Below are 22,729 nucleotides of genomic sequence, written 5' to 3'. Positions count from 1 at the left end.
ATAGCTGGTATAAAAGTCATTCCAAATTAGTTATTATGAAAAGGCAGGGTTATAGAAGAGTTTATTATGCTTACAAACATGACTGGTGTCTCTACACCACATTTTGAGTTAAAAGGCCTCTGATGTAGACCTGGAAGGTGTCCACTGTACCATACATGGTACCTCACATAAAAACTACTTAGACTGTTTCTGAATGGTTCAAACTCTTGCTCTTACTCACTACAGTCCTTTAGTCACCTCTTCTCTTATATAACCTACTCTACCTCATAACTAATCTACTCTACCTCATGTACTATCACTCATATTTAAGATTCCGGAGAATCTCTCGGCGTGATATCTTAAAAAAAAAAAAACAAACAAAAAAATCCCTCAAAATTGTAAGAGGGTATGAAGCATTTCATAACTTAAATACCAATATATTACTTTATATGATTTTATTTAACTTTAGTAAGCAAAATTTCTTTCTGAACTTTCTCATAATATCCAAAGTAAGCTATACAACCACCTTCCAAAAACTACACAAAGCCAGACTGCAGTAACTTAGGTAAGAAGTGTCAGATTAGTATTCAAATATAAAGACAGCTTTAAGTAATTTTAAGGGTGATTATTTCTGTACACTTTTGTTAGCAGACAAAGCTACCAATTGTTTGGGATCACAGCTGGTTTTGACTCACCGATTTTGGAAGGGTTGGATCCACAGCTGTTTCACTATATCCAATTGCTGCATAAAGTTTAGCCTTCTCTTCAAGTGTCATCAGCTCTTCAAGACCTGTCATATTGCATGAGGTTAGTTAAACTCAGCACAGGTATCTCAAAAATGAAAATACTGTTATATACTTTCCAGTAGCTCTGTAACTTACAGCAGATACCATTAATATTGTCCTAAATCCAAGCAAAATCTCTGCAGTTTAAATTACCTGAGTGTCCTAAAGCATGCTTTAAAATGCAGCTATACTTTTATTGTGACCTACACTATTTCCAAGCCTGCTAAACAACAGAAGCAACTTTTTTGATTTACTTTGTGTTTCACAACCTTCACTAGGTGTCCAGTATGTACTTAAGTGATTCAAACTCTAATACACCACATGAAATAACCAAATTACAAAACAAATGGAAGTAAAATTATGTTGCACTAACTGCTACTGTTTTATAGCACTTTCTTCAAGTACCCATACACACTACCCTATGCAGACAAATGCGAAAACTGCGGCAGAAGAATGCACAAAGACAGCTCAGAGAGACTTTTGAAGGAACTGTAAGGTAGCTCTGTAACATGCAATTAACAACTTTATCAGCGAAAAAAAGGCAAAGAGTAAATGCAAATGTCAATAATATGACAGCCCAAATATTAAACAAATGCAATGTTCCATTGCTAGGGACACATTATTCTAAAGGTAATTTCTAGCTGGGGGGGGGGGAGGGGGGGACACCAAAAAAAAAAAAAAACAACACTAAGTGAACATACTTGAACCTTTTACTTCTTGCTTTTGTTCCTGCTTTTTTTCACCTGACCAGTTCCATATCCAACTAAACCAGCCACCAGAGTTTTCATCATCTTGTTTCACTCCTGGTCTGTAGATTTTTAATCCAGCCTTAGTTGCCTGAAAATTAAGAAATTTTCAAACAAGTAATTTTCGTAAGAAAATTATAGACTCAAGACTTGCTCTAACACATGAAAACATCATCAGACAATCATTAAGAAAAGCAACATCTTATTTTTTATTTTTTGTTTAATAACTTTTTCAAGTACACAGTGCATCATCATACTAATTCTCACTCGCCTAAAACCAACCAACCACCTTTATTAACAAAAAAAGCAAGCAAAAAGCAGCAGCTGATTTATAGTCAATAAATGTTTCTTACATAGCAGATTTTCTCTTTAGCTCTTACCACACAAAAAAAAAGGAAAAAGTCCACAATATTAGACTGTGCTCTACACTACAACAGTGCAATTATAAGGAATCATTAAAAATACATACATAAGCAATTAAAAAGCCAGCACAGGCCAAATTTTAAATGATCCCTTTATTTTTCATTTCAAGATAGATGTCCAAAGCAATAATAAAAAAAAAATAAAAAAATTACTCTTGTAATACAGTACTTACTCTAAGGAATACAGAAAACTGCTTCTGGACCTGATATATGTAGCTGTAACAGCAACGAAGCACTCCCTCCTCCCACATCCACTATTTCAACAACCAGGGACATCCTGTCTGATGCCAATGATTATTCCAATACTGGGTCCTCCAAGAAGTGCAAACTACATCCAGACTTGAGCACTGAAAGCTTGGCAAAAGGGACAGCAAATGACCATCAACTGATCTAAGAGACAGAGGAGTCCTCAAACTGTAGTGGACTAAACAAACCAATTTTTTCTTCATGACTACTATGATCCAGAAAGACAAACACTTGCAGATAAGCCCTGAATTTAGAGATGCTCTAGTAATTGTGATACCCAAAGTGAGTGAGACAGAGATCCCTTCTCAGCATTGAAAAAGCCCAAGACCTTTCTGCAGCACAACTAGGGAAAACAGCTGGCTATAAATCAGAATTTTAAAGGGACTTGTCACATCTATCCACCTACAGGCCAATGGAAATCACCATAAAAAAGTAAAGGCTTCTGAACTGATGCTGTTGATTCAGCCCAGAGAGATGATGCAGATGTCATTTAAACAACACAAGGCCTCAAAAAATTTGAACAAAATTCTACAAAGTCCTCTTTATCCAGGATACCAAGTCATTAAGCAGATGTTACAGTGAACAGTTCAAGGAAAGAATGGACAGAGCGTTAGAAACAATGACTGTTAAACCCTTGAAATCAGAGGTTTCTAGGACACCAAAGAGCTGGCGTTGAAGAACTACTACCATGGAAAAAAAGTAGTGACGCTCAAATCTATGATTCTCATTGTGTCTGAGGCAGCAGCTGACACTAGAGTCTAAGGTAACAGAGGCTACATAGAGAAGGGAGGGCAACTGTACTTCTGCAAGGATGAAGAAAACATTTGTGTAGTACTGGAACTAAAGATATTTCCTTAAGAAATCTTGATGAGCTTTCCCTGTCCTCCATTTACAACAGTTTAGTAATGGATACAGTCACAGTCTGTGGAATTATTCAGCGAGGTAAACTGTTTTCAATAAAAGAAAGGGAGAACATCACCCTGTATTCCAATTAAGGTGAATCATCTGTAAAGTCTTCTCTAGATTGAAAGCACAAAATTTCTCCAACACAGACTTGACACTTGGCTCACTGAAGTTGGTGTGTGGTACTAGTGATAAAGATTATAAAGTGGCCTAATGTAATATGGAATGGGATATATAAGGAATATAATATGGAATGGAATATATATGGAATGGAATATAATGCTCTTGCTACAAAGGTCCCAGAAAATCAGATGGTACGGTGTTCGCAAGTGTGAGCTGTAGGCATCTTAATTTCGAAGTCTACAGAAAAGAAAGCCTTAGAAATTCAACTGTAAGGTATGTTTTTAAGAAAATAAAAATGCTCAACAGTAGGATCCTTTATCTGTCTTTACTCGGCCCATGTCTAAAGGGTGCTCCTTTAATTTTCTAGTAGACTCAAGGCTAGCTGTCAGGATACCAAGCTAGTAGCAGATTTGCCTCTTACAAGTCCTCTGAGACCTGGTAACAATGAGAGGGCTTCTGACTGATAGATTGAGGTAGAACACAGTTTAGAATCACTGACTGATTTCAATACTTGGAAATAAATTCAGAGTTAGCTAGCAGACCCTGTAAGATGCTTTTCTAACACTTTTCAAATACAAGGCTTTTTTAAAAGCCCAAACAAATGAAAATACATTTGCTTGCAACCTATCATAAGCATTACAGAAACCTATCTTAAAACTCAGGACTGGAAAGCAGTCGGGAATGCAGCATGGTCACACTGGAGAAAAGACAAATAAAACTAGACAGGAAATACTCTGGGATCTCTGTCACCTTGCAAAAAGTAGGAGGAAGAAGATAAAACCAAAGAAACTATGTGTCACAACATAAAAAACATACAAAAATCAAGCAAGAACTAAAACAAGCAAACAAAAAAAAAGAGAATCCCAAAAACTTCTGGTGAAAAGCACACCAGGTCAGCCAAGCATCTGAAAGGGAGAGACATGAACCTGTCTTCTGGTTCTGTAAAAGTCTGAATTAAAATCATACAAGCATCCAAATGTGGTTGTATATACAGACAACTAGAAGGAAAAATCATATTCATATATTGCTGTTTAGAGTTTTGGTTTAGAACCACCATATCTATCACTACAGCTTTCATGCCATACTTAATATACTCCACACACACAGAGAAGGGAAAAAAAAAAAAAATCAAGCACTGCCATTAAGAAATTATTGACAATCACGAAGTTTAATTATCAGTACACTATTTCAGATTCTAAATATCGTATTTTGTTTACTTTTAGTCACATTGATAATTAATGGAGAAAGGTGACTCTGCAGGTTTCAGAAAGCTTATACAGATTTTTACTTCAGTCTCCTGGAATGATGCTCAGGCTAGTACTGCACTGAAAATTAAGCAGTATATTAACCTAGGAAAAACAAGGCTAACAATTGTAACTACTCAAGTCACATTGTCTTGTCTAATTGCGATTATCAACTTAAATGTATTCTGCATTTGCTGTATTCCGAATTATTTGCAAACAGTAACAAAAGGTCCACATACTACACATAGAGGTGTTCAGCCTACATAACAAGGTATCAGGAAGAAAGAAATATACTAACAGTCTGGGTTGGAGAGTTGGGGGGGGGAAGCCTGAAGCTTTGAGTATAATTGCTTCCAATTTGACTTACGCCATCATACTTTGACCGTATTTTCCACAGTAGATGTTCCTCACCAAAAGTGGAAAGAAATTTATCCCAGATCAGTTATTCTGAGGAAGCAGAATATGCAGCTATTTATTTTTTTCTTAATTACAAGCTGAAACTTACTATGCCTTCCAATAACAAATGGGAAACACAAAGAAAATAGACCTTATGATGCACAACTCTATCACTAAAACTCAAATGCATCTGCCTAAAATCTCCACAACCTTGTGCTGCAGTTATTCTTAGATTCACTTAAATGATGACATTTTACCTCAACTTCTGCTTGTTGCCTTGCTAGAGTGATGTTAAAAATATCCAAGGCCTTTTCAAATTCCTAGAAAGAAGGTGAGAGATTACTTTTTTACAATTTCATTTGGTTACGTTTTATGGCTCAGTTTTACAGGGAATGACAGTAAACAACTTTCAGTGCAAGTTAATTTGCTCAAGCTGAAAACTTAAATCTGGAAAAGCACATCAGCTTAAGTTTTCCTTCACTGCAGTTACTAATTTAAAAAATTATCTAGTATGTTTATTAATACTATTCACAGGAAAAGGTACTGATGAAGTTGCAAGTTTGGGCACTGAAAGTTTAACTTAGCACTGACTTTTATGAACATATAAACATTTAAGTCTAAGGAAACAGCAAGGAGAACAGTATTTATGCCTTTAATGGAAAAAAGGCTAACCTCTAATAATTTTAGGATTTCTTCATTAGGTTTTTTTGATGTTATCTTTGTTTTATACATCTCTTTATAGCTCTTCACTTGTTTCCTATGATGCCGAATATGTTCCCATGACCACATTTGGAGCTTAGGTTGAACATTTACTTCAAGGATGCCATAAATAACATATTTCCACCTAAAGCAAAGACAAATGAAGTATAGCTCGCATTTATTTTTGTGTATTGAACAGACACCTAGAGCTATGGAGACTCCCACTAAATACAACTTCAAGTTGTAGAAAGTAAAATCCCTTTTCTAATAATCACACTTCTGATCAACAGAGGAACCCAAAGATTTTATTTTTCTCCACAAAGTTGACTTGATTTCTATTTCATGAAATTAAAAAGCAACCTTCTACAAAAAATGGCCACAAATATGTGTGTGTGAATAATTAAAGCATATTTGTAAGGAATTTTCTGAAAAGAATCAAATCTCTGCCATCTGTGTTGACAATGTTTGTCTATTTGCAGATAACAGCTATATACTTGTAATAGTACCTAACATATAACACAGTGTCCTTCATTAAAACAGAGTTAGGATATTAAAATCCAATTGACTTCAGTTTCTGATAATGATCTTTAAGGAAGGCTTTCAAATATCATGTCCCCACCCTTGGTTTGAGATCCTCACCATTTTTTTTTTTTTAAACACTCTTAGTTTCAGAAAAACAAAGAAAACCCTTAGTTTCAGAAGGAAGTGAGCTCTAATCTCCTCTGGTGAGAAACAATCACTTGGCAATTATTTCAAATTAATAACTAACAAATTGTTTACAAAGTCTGAGGTAGCCTACCATGTCTTGGCATTGTTGTGCAATGGAGCATCAGGTCTGTACTTCCTATATGGCAGATTTCGAGTCATCATATCAATAGACTCAAGAAGCTCCATAACACTGAAGTACTAAAAAAAACAAAAAACAACAAAAAATCAAACTGTTATCTTTCTGAGAACAATGTGAATCAAGCTTTTCTTTAAAAAGAAAATAATTTACAAAGAAAAACAAGACTAAGTAAATCGATTCTCTGTTTATTAGAAAATCTCAGACTGCTTTTCTTATTCTTGCAAACTAACATTTTTACCACATTACATCTAACTTCAGAAAAATAGTTTATACCTGTGGCTTGTTGAATTCAACAGTTATATCCTGTAAATTTACATTTAAATCCATTTTTGGTGAGGAAAAGTCAACATCAGATCGAGGATTCATAAGGAGTTTGGCTCTAGCTGAAATTGGGCGGAATACTAAAAAACATAAATTGACATTAAAAGTGCAATTAAATTATTTAAGACTGCTATAAATGATACATAATGCTTATCAGAGCTAAAGTTATGACAGATTATTAATTTTGAAATCCTAGACTTCATCAACATATCTTTAAATGTAATACAATCTACACTCAATTTCCAGTTTCATTCTGGCAACATCTGTAGAATAAATCCAAGCCCAAGTAAGCATGAAAAAAAATTAATACAGATCCCAGATAAAGCAAATTACATCACATGAAAAAATACTGAGAGCAGAAAGTTTTCATCTGTTCCTCAATTCAGTAATATCAGGCATTCAAAGCCATGTCTAGATCAGCATTTCCACTGTTTCAACAACTGATCTAAGAATAATAATTCATGTATAATTACATGAATTTGCATAAATCCTATTTTTATCAAATAAAATATCTTTGATTTCAACAGAAATACTGATAGACCATCTACATAGCAAATATTCTAAATTCACCAAGGGGTTCATACAAATGGAAACAGACATTTTTGCAAGATGAAACTATGTTTACAACAATTACTTCTGTTTCATTTTAAGCCCTGTATTTCTTGACGCTTATTTACTTTTAGCTGCACATTTTCTATGGTAGCATTTCTATTAATTTTCTCCCTATATTAATTTACTAATCTTAATTTTTCATCCTTCCTATGTGTAAGCATTATGTTTGCATTTGGATCAAATTACAAAAACTTTAGACAACTGATGATGTTTTAACTTATTTTCTTGTAAAATAAAGAGTCAAAACTAACAACTGAAAAAAAACAGGTAAGAAATCAGAAGAAATTATTAAATAGTTCCCTGGCAAAGCAGGTCTCTGTCTAAGCAAGAGACACAGAAGGTTTCCCTTTCAGGCAAAGGCAGCAAGAAAAGCCAATGAACCTAACAGTGCCCTTTTAAACCCTGGCTATAGTGAACTGAGGACTTGCTTGCTAAAGAACAAGGCACTTCAATGGCCATTCTGCCTTGTAAACAGTTACTAACAATCACACAGATGCACATGAAAAATAAAACCCATGTATTTTCCACACAATGAAAAGTAAATAATCACCATGTTTGAGTGGACCCAATGCAACTTTGGGACTAAAGTAAGCAACACTCAAAGCAATATAATGTGCAATATAGCAACTGTAAAAAATAAAATAATGTTGATGTTTCAAAGTTTTGTGATTACTGTTTCCACCTCTAATGAAAAAAGATACACTTCACATAAGGCAGGTGACCTCAAAAATATTAATCTATTACTCAAACCAATCTGATTCAAAAGACATAAATGATGCACATATTATTGCTAAACTTCTTAAAATAATGAATTACCAGTGAATGTGAACAAGGAGGATTTATGTATGATATTTCATTAGAATGATATATGACTCAAGACTCATATTTTAATCAAAGCCCTTCTGAGGCTACATATAGGGTACAGTATTCACTGTCAGAGAGACGGATATTCCTGCCAAAGAACTAAACTGCACTCCTTACTAAGATTCCCGAGTAACAGCCAAAGTAGCAACCTCTGAGAGGCATTAAAAATTAGAAGCAAGGTATACATGCATTATTACAAATAAAGTACCACTTACCAAAATCATAACCTTCTGGAATCACATTGTGGCTGGCAACTCCATGTTTTAAGTTAACCTACATACACCATGGAGTTAAAAACAAGTTGTGTTTTTATTTCATTATAAAGTTTTAAAACATAAAATGTTAGCCTTTTAATACAGGTTTCAGATAATCCCTCTGATAGTCTAAATCAAAATACTCATCTATGTTTTAAACGGCATGAGACTTCTATTTTTAGCTGATAAAAATCACTAAACAGTGAGATTACCACGTATTGTGTGTAATTTTTGTAACTGGCAACGGACTTTTTTTTTTTTTTTTAACTTCCTCAGATAGGTGGTGTACTTCCATCATGTAAAAATCTTAAAATTCACTGGTTTTCCTAAAAAAGCTATTAGTAACAAGACAATTCTTGAGGACATTGATTAACATAAATAGAAGCAGAAATGAATGTAAAGCATTCTCTATGCTTCACAGTATGAACTAGAATACTAGATACATTATCTCATGCTTTCCTTACCAACGATTCGTCACTACCACCATGGTAGAACATCTCCGATTTCACATTCCAGTAAGCAAAAAGGTTATCCAGTCGTACAAGCTGAAAATAAAACAGAACTTATGTATTAATACCTACAAATTTTAGATTCATAATATGGATTTCATAAAGTGTTGATGAATTAAATATTCAGAACATCCCCTGAACACTCCACATTCTTTTATTTTAGAGCCCATACAGTGTTTTCTTGATCTTACTTTCCATGGAAGGAACTGTAATTTAGCTTATTTTAGTAACAATTCTTTATCACACAGTTTATATTGTACCTTGTAGAACAACTTGGCAGTTTCATCATGTAAACATGGATTCCAATTCTGATCTGAAGTCTGGAATGAAATTTAAAAAAAAGTTATTCCAGTACCTGTAACACATCAACATATTATCATCACCAAAAACAAACCAGAAAAAGAGAGGAACATCATCATAATTAAACCGCTCTGAAAATAATGGGTCATTCTTTTAAGTGGAAACTTGATAAGGCTACTTACCCCCCCAAACACACACACCTAACCACCATGACTGCTAGGCTACACATAAGAACCAAAAGATTCTTTAAAAGTTCTGTTTTCAGTAGTGCAATTCTTTTCCTTTACACCAATATTATTTTTTGGCAGGTTCTTCGGAAAGAGATAAACAATTGACTATAAGTTTTTTGTAATTCTAGAAGTAGCATTTTAGCGTGAGCCCAAAAGAAACACTATGTGCTAGTATAGTTTTTCAAGAGTGAAATAATATTTTTTTTTATTCACTATGCAAAACTGTTTAAAGGAAGGGCAAATACCTCTTAATGTGCTGGGAACAAGCACTCATAAGACAACTATTTAGTTCAAGAAAGTAACATTTACTTAAGACATTTTATCAGTTACATAGTAAAAACTACTGAATCAGAGCAACTCGGCAGAATAAGCATACTGCTGCTACAAGGTAGTCTTCTAGAAAAAAAAAAGTATATAGTCTATGATGACTACTATTAGCACTTCAAAGTGGAGCTTGCAGATCAAAGAACTGAGCTCCAGTTTGAAACAAGATGCCACCCCCTTTCTCCTTTTTCTCCCTTAACCAATCTCAAGTAATGACTTCCTTTCACAGTGCTCAAGGCAGTTTCAGTAAAATATTCATAGATATTGAAAAACCCCAAACCTGGTATTTGGCAAAAATAAAGTGCAGCAGGCAGAAATATATTAATTTATTCCCAAAAGTCTGTTTTAATGCTAGCATTCAACCTTTAATGGCACCCCACCACAACATTTATGCTGGACTTGATAAACCAAGTAGTTACTGTTGTGGATTGCTCATGATTATAGGCAAACTTTCATTACATATTATGACACCACAACAGTACACAAAAACATAACTTTCAACATGCTTTTAAGATGAAAAATAAAATTACCTGCAAACTTAGGTTCTGAAGTGAAATCCCAAATGACAAGGGGTTATTCCTATTTGTGATCTAGCAGAGCAGGGGGAAAATACCAAAAAAGGATTACCTTATGCTCCAAGTTTAGATTTGGAAGTAAACAGACAACAATTAAATATATATATATATCACAGATCTGACAATTATATCTTATTTTGCCTGACACATGCTTGTAAATATCTTCATGCTTCTGCGCAAGCTTTTAATCAGTCTTCATTTATAAGGTGTTCTGGGGGTTTTTTTAAAACTATGAAATTCCCAGAACTTTACTAGAATTCCCCTGACAGGGAAAGCAACTAGAAGAAATGAAATCAGATGGGTTCCTAATTTCATGTTAGAGTGCAGAACCTCTTATGCTGAGACATACAAAATACTTACATCATCTTCATAGCGAATATGGATGTTGGAAATCTTCACCTGAAGATTTTTGATAACCTGAGTGACTAGTTTTTCCACAAAAGTGTCTTGTTTCTCTTCTTTTGCTTTATCTAAGTTAAAGGAAAATAATATTTTGTTTGCATTAAAGTACTTTAAAAATTACATTAGAGAAAACAAAAACATAAGAGTTTGTATGATATTTAAATTTTCTAACACACTGTACTCTAGTTGTATAGAAATGTCTTTTCAGTATAATCCATAAAAATTATAGTCAGACTAGACAGTTTCAGCTTTACTACTTCCAGCCTGAAGAATCAGGTTGTTCAAAAATATGACTTGTACCCACTGATACTCAAGGTGGCCAATACATATTTCTTGAAAGTACCAGAAGTTAAATTCAAGATTATGAGACTTTACACGTATCAAAGAACAAATTAAACAGAATCTTTAAAAAGGTGTAATTCTTTACTATTAGAAACGAAGTTAAATTGTTTCTTATGAAAGAACAGGAAAATAACATCAGGCAACATATGACATAAACAATAGTTCAAAAGCCTTATTTACATCAGATCACGTCAAAGCTTGAACCTTTTGATTTTCAGGATGCTTGCTCTTGTATTGATGGCAGCAACAACTAAAAATCTATGACTAACAGATTTTTAAGTATCAAGAGGAAAACAGGAATCTAAAACACTTTAAGTGACAAATTGAAAGAAATAGCATTATTTTTATTACCTTTTCCCACTCTTACCTTGGTCGGCTATTTTCTGCTTTGCTTCCTCTATTCTTTGTAATTCCCTTTGTCTTGCTTCCAAGAACTGCCTGGCTTCTTTTTCAGCATCATATTTTACACCTAAATAGACAATGTAAAAAGGTTATGATACAAAAAAATAAATATATTTTTAGAAGATGCTGTTTCAAAAGCAGTAATTTTCATGGTTTGTTAATAGCTGCATAAGATCAAAAAAATAAGGTGACTAAATGTAAACTACTCAAAGACACCCCATTCCCATTATCTAATTGCATTTGCTAGGACTATTTATCAGACAAAAAGTTCATGAAAGCAGGATCAACCCATTCCAGATTCCTTTGAAACCACATCAATCTATATTTGCTTTTTCCTCTACATTAACTTACTGGCTGTAGGCACAATAAGCAAATAAACTCCATCAAGAACTGCCTCAACAGGCTGAGTATAAAGGTTTTGCCATGGAATCTGTAAGTTAAGTTGACCTATAAACACAAAAGAAAAAGGTTGAGATATACAGTTAAATAGTTGACTGGAAAATAAAAATATTTAAAAGGTAATTGACATTTAACCACAAAACCTCTGAACAATTACTTTATCAGACAGAAAAAAAAACAGTGCAATTGAGGCACATGTCCTTTAGGTTATTTGTTTTACACAGGACACAAATGAACATGTGGCAAGTTTCTCCATGAGCAGAATTATGAAGTATACAGGTCCTCTCTTTTTTCCCCCCTCGAATTACATTTCTTACTCCTAACAGCAATCTCTCCCTCCTTGCAAACCTAATGCAGCATCCTCATAAACAAGCAAAGCATGGGCAGCTTCTATATGATCAGCCAGCTAAATACTCCCCAATACATATTTTTCTTTATTTTTCTGTGGAAGAGAGTCTTCAAGTAGTGTGTATGTTTTGTAAACATGGGGAGTGTCAGGTTACAGAGTCTCTGACTCTTCACAAAAGTACTAATTTTAATAAACTATGAAGTCAGTCAGAGAAAACACATACTTCCAGGGTAGATTAAGGGAAATATAACGGCTTTAAACTTAGTTTGCTTTAAGAAACCACTAACTTCTACAAAACAACCAACATGCAATGAGAGAACTTCCCATATTAACAAAAACAGGGAAGGAGGATAGAAAAGGACGTGGAAGGCAAAATCCTTCTGAGGGATGAGAACTAGCCCTGATCAGTTGCTCGTCTTTGCTGTGTTGGGTTCTTATCAATATTAAGCTGATTAGACAGACTCCAGTATATTTTAACTTCGCCACCTCAGCTTAAGGAAATGAGCTGCTTCAAACGCTTTTTTCTTCAGAAGAAACAAACTTCAGAGTGTACAAAGCATTCAAATCAAGGAAACGTGGTAAATTACTTGCTCAGCATGCCTAGGGTGACTTGCAAGGAAATGCAGTATGTTTAATAACTCCTGCATGAGTGTATGGTGAAATGTAACTTACCAATATGTCCCGCTATAACTTTAAATGGCACATCCAGCTGACTCTGAAAAAAAGTGGTTTAGGACATTAAAGCTCATTTCAGCAACTTGTGAAATGGTCCCATGTTAGAAAAAAAAAAAGATGATAACCTTAAAGCTAACGAGTTTACCTTTCAACCACTGAAAAAAAACAATATAATGGGACAAGTAAGCCATATGTTTGCTTTTGACCTCAATACATTCTTTCAGCTTTTCAGGGTTTGCTTTTGAAAAAAAATAAAGCTAAATGAAGCCAGCATACACCTTCACCTTTAAATTTAATCTCAAATTAATTAGGTAATCCAGACAAGTGGAGAGGAAAAAAAAAACCAGTAAGTTTACACTTAAAATACAGTGTACCTTAAATATGAGCCAAAAAAACACATAAAGCCCAGAAGTTCAAGAATCATTTTTGCAATAATTTTATTTTCACTAACTTACCAGTGCATTTTCTTTTATTTCAAGATTCTTAAGTGCTACAGCTCCTAAAAAACAAGAAGCCAATAAGTAAAACTATAATAAGCAAAGTAGTTGTGGTCCTCGCTAAATATCCCAAAGCCTGAGTCATTAGTCCCTGACCTGTGCTACTTCAACTATTTGCTTTAAAAGATACCCACAACCTGCACCTCAAATACCCATGAAAGGTTATTAAGAACACACTGCTCATTCATGCTATAAAACAGTATCTGCTATTTTCTGATGGAGTTTGCATGTCCACGGGAAAAAAAAAAAAAAATCTAAGATTCTTAGAAACGTTGGAAATTACTGCCAGATTTTGTAAGTACACATTTTTAAATTAAAAGTTTGCTTCTTTTTCCTCAACCATCTGCTCCCTGTGCTTGTGGAAATCTAGCAACATGAAATTTAGAGTGAATTTTTAGCTCTCAAAAGATCTTATATTTGCAAGATGTATTTATAGGCTTATAAAAGTGCACAGGAAGCATTTCAGTAAATCCAATTTTTTAAATGTCTATAGATAACAATAATTCCATACCCTGTAAACACAGAAAATTTGAATTTGTATGATTTGATTTTACAACATACTTGGCATCAGACACTTGCCATACAAAAGGAACATTAGAAGGGACCAGGAAACTCATGGCATGCACACACTCCAAAGCAATGTCTTCTGCAAATTCTACAAGAAGGATGGAACACCTGCAATGGTTACCTTCAAATTAGTTGTATAATGTTAACACATGAACATGGAACAGACACCTTATACAGCTTAGCAGTGGCATAAATAAGATTCAGGAAACCAGAAGCAGATTACAGCCCTGGAAATGAATACAGTTTGAGATTGCAAAAGAAGATTTGATTGACCCAATAATGCTTTCCGTTGAGGGACACAAGTCAGAAATAGCCAAACATAGGGGCAGACAGGAGCTCCAACTGCAAGGAATATCCTTGCCATTGTACAGTGTTGATGGCATTAGACTAATGTTCAAAGTACCACCAATTTTGTGAAACCAGACCCTAATCTCAAATACACATTTATTAGAACAGCTGGCTCAAGTTGTTGAACTGCTGTGGAATCGCTGATCAGGTAAAGTAATCTATCCATCTTGTAGTACTCATAAAATACTATAAAGTTTTTAATTATTTAATTTATTCATTGCAACAATCTATTATCACTTTACAGCAGAATTCTATACATCTGGCACTTGGTACCAGCAGCATCTCCAGACAAATACTATATGCAGAAGGTAATTTTTGAGAGCTAGTGGTTCTGCTATTAAGCCTTACAACACACCTATGCTGTACAAGAACATAAGGGGGAAAAAAAAGAAAAAAAAAAAAAAAAAAATCAAAGGATTTCCACAAAGGATTTCCAGCAGTAGTCTGTAACTACCCTAGTAACTGTAACTAGCCTACGTAGTTTGTAGGTAATAACAAGATGACAAGTTTTATATACCATTGGGTTCAACTCTAAACTTACTCCTTGACAAAGTTGATCTTAACACTCATTAGAGAAAGTTTCATTATATGGGAAACACCAAAAAAAGGGGGAGAAAAAAAAAAAGCCATTTGCTTCTCTAAGATGACATCACTAATTGTAATTGTATTCATGGCAAATAATTCTAATTGTATGTAGAGCAAATGTTCAGGTTTGTAACCAAGTTACCATGCATAGCATACAATTTTTGCACATCAGTAGAGACACGGTAAAAAAAAGTTCACAGGCAAACTCTAAACATGACACACAAAGCAGTTTAACTGGGTTTGGTTTCTTCACTTTCATCGTCAGGTAAGCAAACATCACCTTATTTATCAAGGGTTTGGCACATGCCACATTTCAGCTGAGGCACTGTAACTTAAGCTGCAATAATTTGGCAACCCTAATGTTTCTGAAAACAAGGTACTGTAAAATGAGTAAGGATTATTATCTCAAGCATTTACAAACAACATTTTGTAGTAGAGAACTACAGCTCATTTTAGCTGAGCACATTGTTAATGGCAGAGAATAAACGCAGTATCAATAGTGTTTCAAACAAGGCAGCTTTGACAATTCTACATGAAATGCTGGGAGTGGGAAGTTGGGTAAACAACTATTCAACATTTTTCCTATACTTATGGTTTTACAATTAGTAAGTTTAAAGGTTTCAGCTAAAATCATTAGAAGAGGTAGAAATCAGGAAAACTTCAATCATCTTAATTTTCATATAGAACTACTGAAACACATTCAATAAAATATCAGGGTTTACTTACAAAAACCTTGATTGCGAGACTAACCACAGTGAATAGATTATAAAAACACATCAAAGGCTCCTACTGAAGCACTATATTTTATATACGCATGCAACCCTTCCTTTTCCTATACTTGAGATGGAATGCAAAAATGATTGACTAAACATTCCTGCAAACAAACATGAACTATTTGCAAAGTTAACATACCTCACTGGCAACCAATTCTAACACTCACTATTTGAAATGCAGTAACTGACCATGTCAGTATCTTCTTTCATTGCCAAAATTTAACCCTCGCAAATAGAAGCGGAAAATATCAGGGAACAAAGGGCTGTTACAGGACATAACACAGCTACTTTTTTTACTACAATTTTACTGTCTTGGAGCACTGCCAATAAATTTTAATTGCAAGAATTTCAAAATGCATTAAGATGTGGTTGTTTGGCTTTGTGGGGTTTGGGGTAGAGGGATGTCGTTCCCCCTTGGGGGCAATTGGTTCTTTCCTTATTTTGACAACGTAAATGCAGCCAGATAAAAGCCCATTTGATGGATTAAAAAATGCCCAACTAAGCAACCTTGAAAACTGTATGGAGTGGTATAAATATCTAGGATTAAACATGCAGCCAAATCAATAATAAAACCCAGAATGTTTATAAACACCTATAGCACAGTCTAGGAATTATGTAGGCTATGTTATAAAGCAAATTCTTAGTGTTCTCTGGACACTGTAAATAATTGAACAAAATCAAATATTTGTCAAAATTGTGGAACAAACAGGTTTGTAGTTTCAATTTTAGATGAAATTAGATTGCATGAACTAAACATCTATTACCAAGGACTTGTCTGACAAGAACATATCTATGAAATAAAATAACACTCAGTAAACCATTTGACCAAAGAGGCTTAACTGAAATTGCTACAGATGTCAACAAGAGCTGAAAAGAGGGAAGAATATTAATCTACATACAAACCTGCAGATTTAACCTATGTATTAATCCCATCTCTGCTGTCTTGTAAATAAGAACAAGGCAGAAAGAGTGAGGGAGCAGAGAAAGCAGTCAAGAGAGAGAAGAAAGATGACAGGCATCAGAAACTGGAAATACCTCAGCTGGTATTTGACCAGTACCAAACACTTCCACTGTCATGGTTTAAGCCCAGCTGGTAACTCAGAATCATGCTGCCGCTCGCTCACTCCCCCCTTTCCTTCCCCCTCGCTCCCAGAAGGATAGGAAGGAGAATTGAAAGAATGTAAATCCCATGGGTTGAGATAAGAACAGTCCAGGTATAATACCGAACTATTACTACTAATAATAATGATAAGGGAAATAACAAGGGGAGAGAATACAAAACTAAAAGGGGAAAAGGAAAGAAACAAAAAACACAAGCGATGCACAATACAGCTGCTCACGACCAATAGCCAGCCTGACATGCTCAGTGAGTGATCTGGGCCTTTCAGGTAACTCCCTCCAGTTTATATACTGGGCGTTACGTGCTGCAGTATGGAATAACCCTTTGGCTAGTTAGGGTCAGGTGTCCTGTCTCTGCTTTCTCCCAGAAAGCCCCTCTTCATTGGCAGAACATGAGACTGAAAGTCATTGATCAGAGTAAACATTACTTAGCAAGAACTAAAAACATCGGTGTTACCAGCACTGTCCTCAGACTTAAGTCAAAAACTCAGCACTGCACCAGCTACTAAAAAGGAGAAAAATAACTGCTACAGCTGAACCAGGACGCCCACTCACGCATTTTAACATAATTCTGCTTTTTAGCAACAGTGTTACCAGCTTCTGAACCCCTTTGGTTACTTCATACAAATTGCTGCTTTTGCCTTTTGTTTGTGTTCTTAATTCTTTCCTCTTTAAGAACACCTTCTGGAGACAAGCTCCAAGTTTTTGAGGATGACAGTGCCTGCCAAATACCTGCTCTATTGACATCTACTGTAAAATAGGTCACGAAAGACAGCACAAAGTACTAGATATTCTTCATTCCTCAATAAATTCAAATTGTTACTATGTAGGGGACAGATTGCACCTACTATATACTTGCTCTGCTATATCTGAACACTGCATGCAAAAGTAGTCATGTTTATTATAATAGGTGTAGCCATAAAAAATAAATTAAAAAAGTGCTTGTGTGCTCACATATTTGTGTCAATTATCTGCCTGTACCATCCTACTAACATAGCTTCCCCCTAAGAGACACCAGCTATTCAAATAACAAGTTGTGTTAAGTAAGATATGCTTGAGACATTACCTAATAAATAGGTGTGCCAAGTCAACTGAGAATTAAGTATTTAAAAGGACAATATAGAAGGTCTGACCATGACACGGAATGAAAAAGTTATTTAGACCCAGTCAAAAGAAAATAGCAACATGGTGAAAGAGCTGATCTCTCATCCTGTTTGGAAACCTCAGCGTCACTTCACTTCTCAGAGATAACTGTCATTACTTTAATCATTTCTTTGGGTACTGAAATATAACTTTATTAGGTCTAGAGCAGGCAAAAATATGTAACTTGTCTAGATACTTCTCTAACCCATTTACCTGAGCCAAGTACTTAGACATTTGTTAACACAGCTTATTGAAACTATCAGAATAAGAAGAGGTTTAAAACACTATCTTTCCCAGCATCAGCCATTAAATAATTATCCTTGATGATAATTCTTTTATTCTGCTTCATACTAACAGAATTCTTAAGGAAAAAATAATAAGCTTTTGTTCCCTGTTACATTGTTTTCTGAGCCTTGGCCTTTCCAACATTGGCCTTACCTATTCAAAGTACCTTCTTTACTTGCATAGGCTCTCGTATGCCCTCCCTTCTGCATTGCCTTTTGAATTTCAGGTTATTCAGTTCTTGCAAATCTCTCAGCCATGACTCTGTTCCCAGACATCGCATCTTTCTTTAGTACTGAGACAGTCTGCATTTTTACCCTTCAATCTGAGGTTGGGGTTTTTTTTAAGAGGCAAAAAAATAAGTGCTCATGTATGTTGTTTGGAGCAGTTTCATCACACAACTTTACTACACAGATTGAATATGGATAGATTTAATGTGGCATGATGAATTCTCTTATTATGCAAAACTAAAAAGCTTGTTCATTAAAAAGTCATTACTAAAGCTCCCAAATTTGCAGAAGCTGAAACTATATAAAGTTAGTTTTAATCCATATAACCAGAATCTACCAACAGGTTACCACTCTTGATTTAAAACATGTTAGCTACGAAATACCACAAGGACATAATCTGTTCCAGCATCTAAAAAAACTCCCTTGGTTATTTATTCATTCAGAAACAAAACAAAACAAACAAAAAAAGCTTTTTAAAATTTAAGATACAGATTTATAGTGGGGATGCAGTGCTATAGCATCCAAAAAGCACTGGCCATTTGTTACAGATAGAAAACATCCCATTTAACTGCTATCAAAATATTTAATTGATTTGGCACAATCTGATTTCAAGACTACATGATTTATGTAAAATTTAGCAAGTTTATGACACACAAAAACAAGTACTATATAAAAACACAGAGCTGTTAATGGAAATGCTTTCAGAGAGTGCAGGAAAGCACAAAAATTTATTAAGTTTACATGAAATACGAAGACAAAAAATAGTACTATTTTATTAAAATGATAATAATTTAGTTCCGTAATTTCAGTAATTAGGAAGACAATAAAATTATCAGTAGCATCTAGATACACTGAGTGTAGGGATCTACTAATCAGTGATGGCCTCCATATAAATACAGCAGTCCACTGCTATTACTACTGTTAACTGCCTTTTAGATAGAGGCATGCAATTTTTTAGTCCTCCAAGATCTTTGGAACGAAAAAAACCACATTGTTTGAAATGAAACATTAAACACAGTTGAAGTTGCAAATGCAAGTGAAAGCATCATGCAGCAGACGAGTTAAAAATAAACCTCCATAGGTGATCCTTCAGCAATGCTACACAGTTAGGCATCTCAGAGCAAGATGTAGCTTCATATACCAATTTTCATGCTAAGCAAGTGCACAGACTAAGTAGAGAAAAACTAATCTTTTCTCTAGTACAAAGGCACCATTCTGTAGAAAAAGGAATTTAAAGAAAAAATATACTAAAGCCTCTAAAACATTAAAACTACTTGAAGAGGAAATAATATAAGAGCGCAAAATTAAGTTCCACATAGATAAAAAAACGTAACAGCCCCATATTAACACTCTACAGTTAAAACCAGTGAAAACTATTTAGGATTTTTTTTTTTTTTTTTTTTTAAATGAGAGATCTGATGTGCATCTAGTCTGGTAAGAGCTGCCTCGTAGAACCATAACCCACCAGCAATCTACAGCGCTGGAAAAATAAGGTTCTACCTCTTTGTAATGTCTAAACATTACCCAAAATATTTAAATGTTCCATATCTTAAAGTTCCTTTCTCCAGAGAGGTACAGAGGTCAGCTTAGAGTGCTGCTGACAGCTTTATAGCGTTAGTGTCATCTTCATTATTACTAGACAAAGCTGCAGGTGTGAAGCTGCTGTCCTTATACTGGTACCAGGCCTGAACAATAGCAACAGCAAGAAAGATGGAGGGAGGGAGGACTATTTATTCTATGATTCTATTCCCTGCCCATGGCAGGGGGTTGGAAGTAGATGATCTTAAGGTCTTTTCCAACCCTAACCATTCTATGATTCTATTTTACATTATCCTGCTTGCCATTCTTGAAATGAAAGAAGAAACTAAGATAACTTAAGAACACAAATGGTGTGTTCTGTACACAAATTATTCGTTTGATACTGCGTCTTTCAGCAAAAGTGCAACTCATTCTTTTCAAACAAGACACATACAACGCACAGTATATAACACATCAATGCTACACTGGGCCTTACTGTTACAGATCAAGGACTACTACTTTTTCTCCAGCAGTTACATGTGCTGTTACAGTGTTACAACTCCATACAGAGACTGAACTTTGCAAAGATCCCAAAAATTCCCTGACTAACTGAAGGAAAATTACAGCAGAGATGAAACCAAACAAGGACACCATTTCAGAAAATAGATGCATTAAACAAAAATGTCCAAGATGCAAAAAAAATCTGATTCATAAACATGAGTACCTAAGACTGGAATTGTACTTCAAGGATGCTTCACACCTGCAGACATATGAACATACATGTAAAAAAACAAAGAAAAACAAAAAAAAAACCAGCAAATGTGCACCTCTGCTTTTGCTGATGCTGCAGACACCCAGAATGCGCATTCAAAACCCAGCCAGGAGTGGTCACTGCATACACATCTGTCAGTTGTGTGGGTCTTACTCTTCTTAACCTGCCTTACTTTGCCCAGACGTACAGGAAGGAGAGATCTTTGCTGCTGTTTTCTTGTACTTACGTTACTAAAGGGACCTCCACAAAACAGAATACTTCCCCTCCTTCAAAACTGGCATACTAATTGCCATTCTACAGACTATTCTACTCGCCTAGCACGGCTGGTCATAGCCTCTGCAAACACCTAAGACAGTCTCCATTCCTGATACTTCAACGCTAAAAATGACAAATATTCTAGACCTACTGATGACAGGACCAAGAAATGGAATGTCACAGCTGTTCGCAGAGAGGCTGCTCGCTCCCACCGGCCCACCACCGATACTAAAATGTTATCAAAACCCCGTTTGTTTTCAGTTTCTTATTTCTTGATAGGGAAAAAAGTCGGTCCGGTTTGGCGCTCAGCAAGGCCGTGTAAGACTCCCCGCCAAGCCCTCCCCTAACTTTCCGCGAGTGCCTTGAGCGCCGCTCGGACCGAACCCGCAACCTCCCCACCCAGGGTACGACCCAGCCAGGAATAGGCAGCAGGGGCAGCTCCACGAGGAAGAATTCACCGCAAGCGGGCATTCACACACCCCCAGCGCTTCCCCCACCCGCTGCAGCGCCTCCCGGTCTCTCCCCGCTGCCGCACCCGGCTGCTCCACGCCCCCCGCGGACACTTCCCTGCCGCCCGCCCCCACAACTATTTTTAAGCTGCCGAGCAGGTGGAGCGGCGGCGGAGCTGCGGGCAGTCAGCCCAGCGCGGTGGCGGGGCGGCATCGCCCGCTCCGGCCCGACGGGCCCCGACGCTCAGGGACCACCGCCTCGGCCTCCTCCCTGCGGGGGCGAGCAGACAGCTAAGCGAGGGTGCTGAAGGCGGAGGCGGCGGGCGGGCAGGCAGGCTGCTCCCCAGCGCGGAAGGGCCAGGCGGCGCGTCCCGCCGCGGCGTGGCAGCCCCCTACCTCCCCAGATGCCCAGCTTCAGCTGGGAGCTGTCCAGGTTCACCACGTAGTCGCCGAGGAAACGGTTCAGGACGTCCACGACCAGCGACTCGAACACCATCCTGTCCCCCACTGCCACGCCGGCGGCAGCAGCACCAGCGCGGCCCCCGGACCGCCAGCTCCTACCCGACCACTGCCCCTCCCCCAGCCCCGCCCTCCCCCCGCATGCGCCTTGGGCCGCTCTCTGTCGCGCAGGCGCGGTAGCTTGTTGCCGACTGCAGGCGTGGGAGGGCGTGGTGCGCTGCGCCGCGCCACGGCACGGCACGGCACGGCCCGGCACGGGAAGCGGCGGGGCCGAGGTAGGGCGCTGGGAGGGAGTGGGGAGCAGGTTGACCGGGAATAGGAACCTCCAGGTGTGCTCGTGGTCGGTCCGAACGCCATGCGGTGGTTGCACACTGGCCGGCAGCTCCTGCCCGGGTTTAGGACGTCAGTCAGCTGGTCCAAGGGGTTCAAATGGGATGGCCGTTACCATATTTTTTTTTACTGTTTTTTTTCCCCCGGCTTAAGCCAGTGTAGAAATTACTGCAACTGAATTACTGTCGACGACACCAAGCTGTGTGGTGCAGTCGACATGCTGGAAGGAATGCCATCCAGAAGGACCTTGAGAAGCATGAGAGGTGGCCAGTGCCAACCTCATGAAGTTCAACAAGGTCAAGTGCAAGGTCCTACAACTGGGTTGGGGCAACCTCAGGCACAGCTATGGGTTGGGCAGAGAACTGATGAAAGTACTGCTGGGAAGAAGGGCCTGGGGGTGTTGGCTGATGAGAAGCTCAACATGAGCTGGCTTGAGTGTGAAACCAGCCATATC

General features: G+C 36.9%; 1 protein-coding gene across 1 annotated transcript in view; it reads right to left on the bottom strand.

The window, feature by feature from the left end:
• The window catches only part of VPS13A (vacuolar protein sorting 13 homolog A), a 110,476-nt gene extending 88,465 nt beyond the window's left edge, over positions 1-22,011 (bottom strand). Inside the window, exons 1-16 of the mRNA XM_061456249.1 lie at positions 21,883-22,011; positions 13,404-13,447; positions 12,946-12,988; positions 11,877-11,972; positions 11,491-11,592; positions 10,740-10,849; positions 10,335-10,394; positions 9,211-9,270; positions 8,906-8,986; positions 8,403-8,460; positions 6,664-6,791; positions 6,343-6,449; positions 5,517-5,688; positions 5,102-5,164; positions 1,466-1,601; positions 675-769 (exon numbers count right to left, since the gene is read on the bottom strand). Of these exons, the coding sequence (XP_061312233.1) occupies positions 675-769; positions 1,466-1,601; positions 5,102-5,164; positions 5,517-5,688; positions 6,343-6,449; positions 6,664-6,791; positions 8,403-8,460; positions 8,906-8,986; positions 9,211-9,270; positions 10,335-10,394; positions 10,740-10,849; positions 11,491-11,592; positions 11,877-11,972; positions 12,946-12,988; positions 13,404-13,447; positions 21,883-21,982 (1,455 nt within the window). The 5' untranslated portion in view covers positions 21,983-22,011. The remainder of the gene's footprint in view (positions 1-674; positions 770-1,465; positions 1,602-5,101; positions 5,165-5,516; positions 5,689-6,342; positions 6,450-6,663; positions 6,792-8,402; positions 8,461-8,905; positions 8,987-9,210; positions 9,271-10,334; positions 10,395-10,739; positions 10,850-11,490; positions 11,593-11,876; positions 11,973-12,945; positions 12,989-13,403; positions 13,448-21,882) is intronic.
• Positions 22,012-22,729: the final 718 nt, after the last annotated feature.

The sequence above is a fragment of the Pezoporus flaviventris genome, unplaced genomic scaffold (genome assembly GCF_033815535.1).
Source record: "Pezoporus flaviventris isolate CSIRO_AGI_PZ_B2104156 unplaced genomic scaffold, CSIRO_AGI_Pfla_v1 ptg000022l, whole genome shotgun sequence".
Classification (NCBI taxonomy): domain Eukaryota; kingdom Metazoa; phylum Chordata; class Aves; order Psittaciformes; family Psittacidae; genus Pezoporus; species Pezoporus flaviventris.
This window is presented reverse-complemented; position numbering and strand designations above follow the sequence as displayed.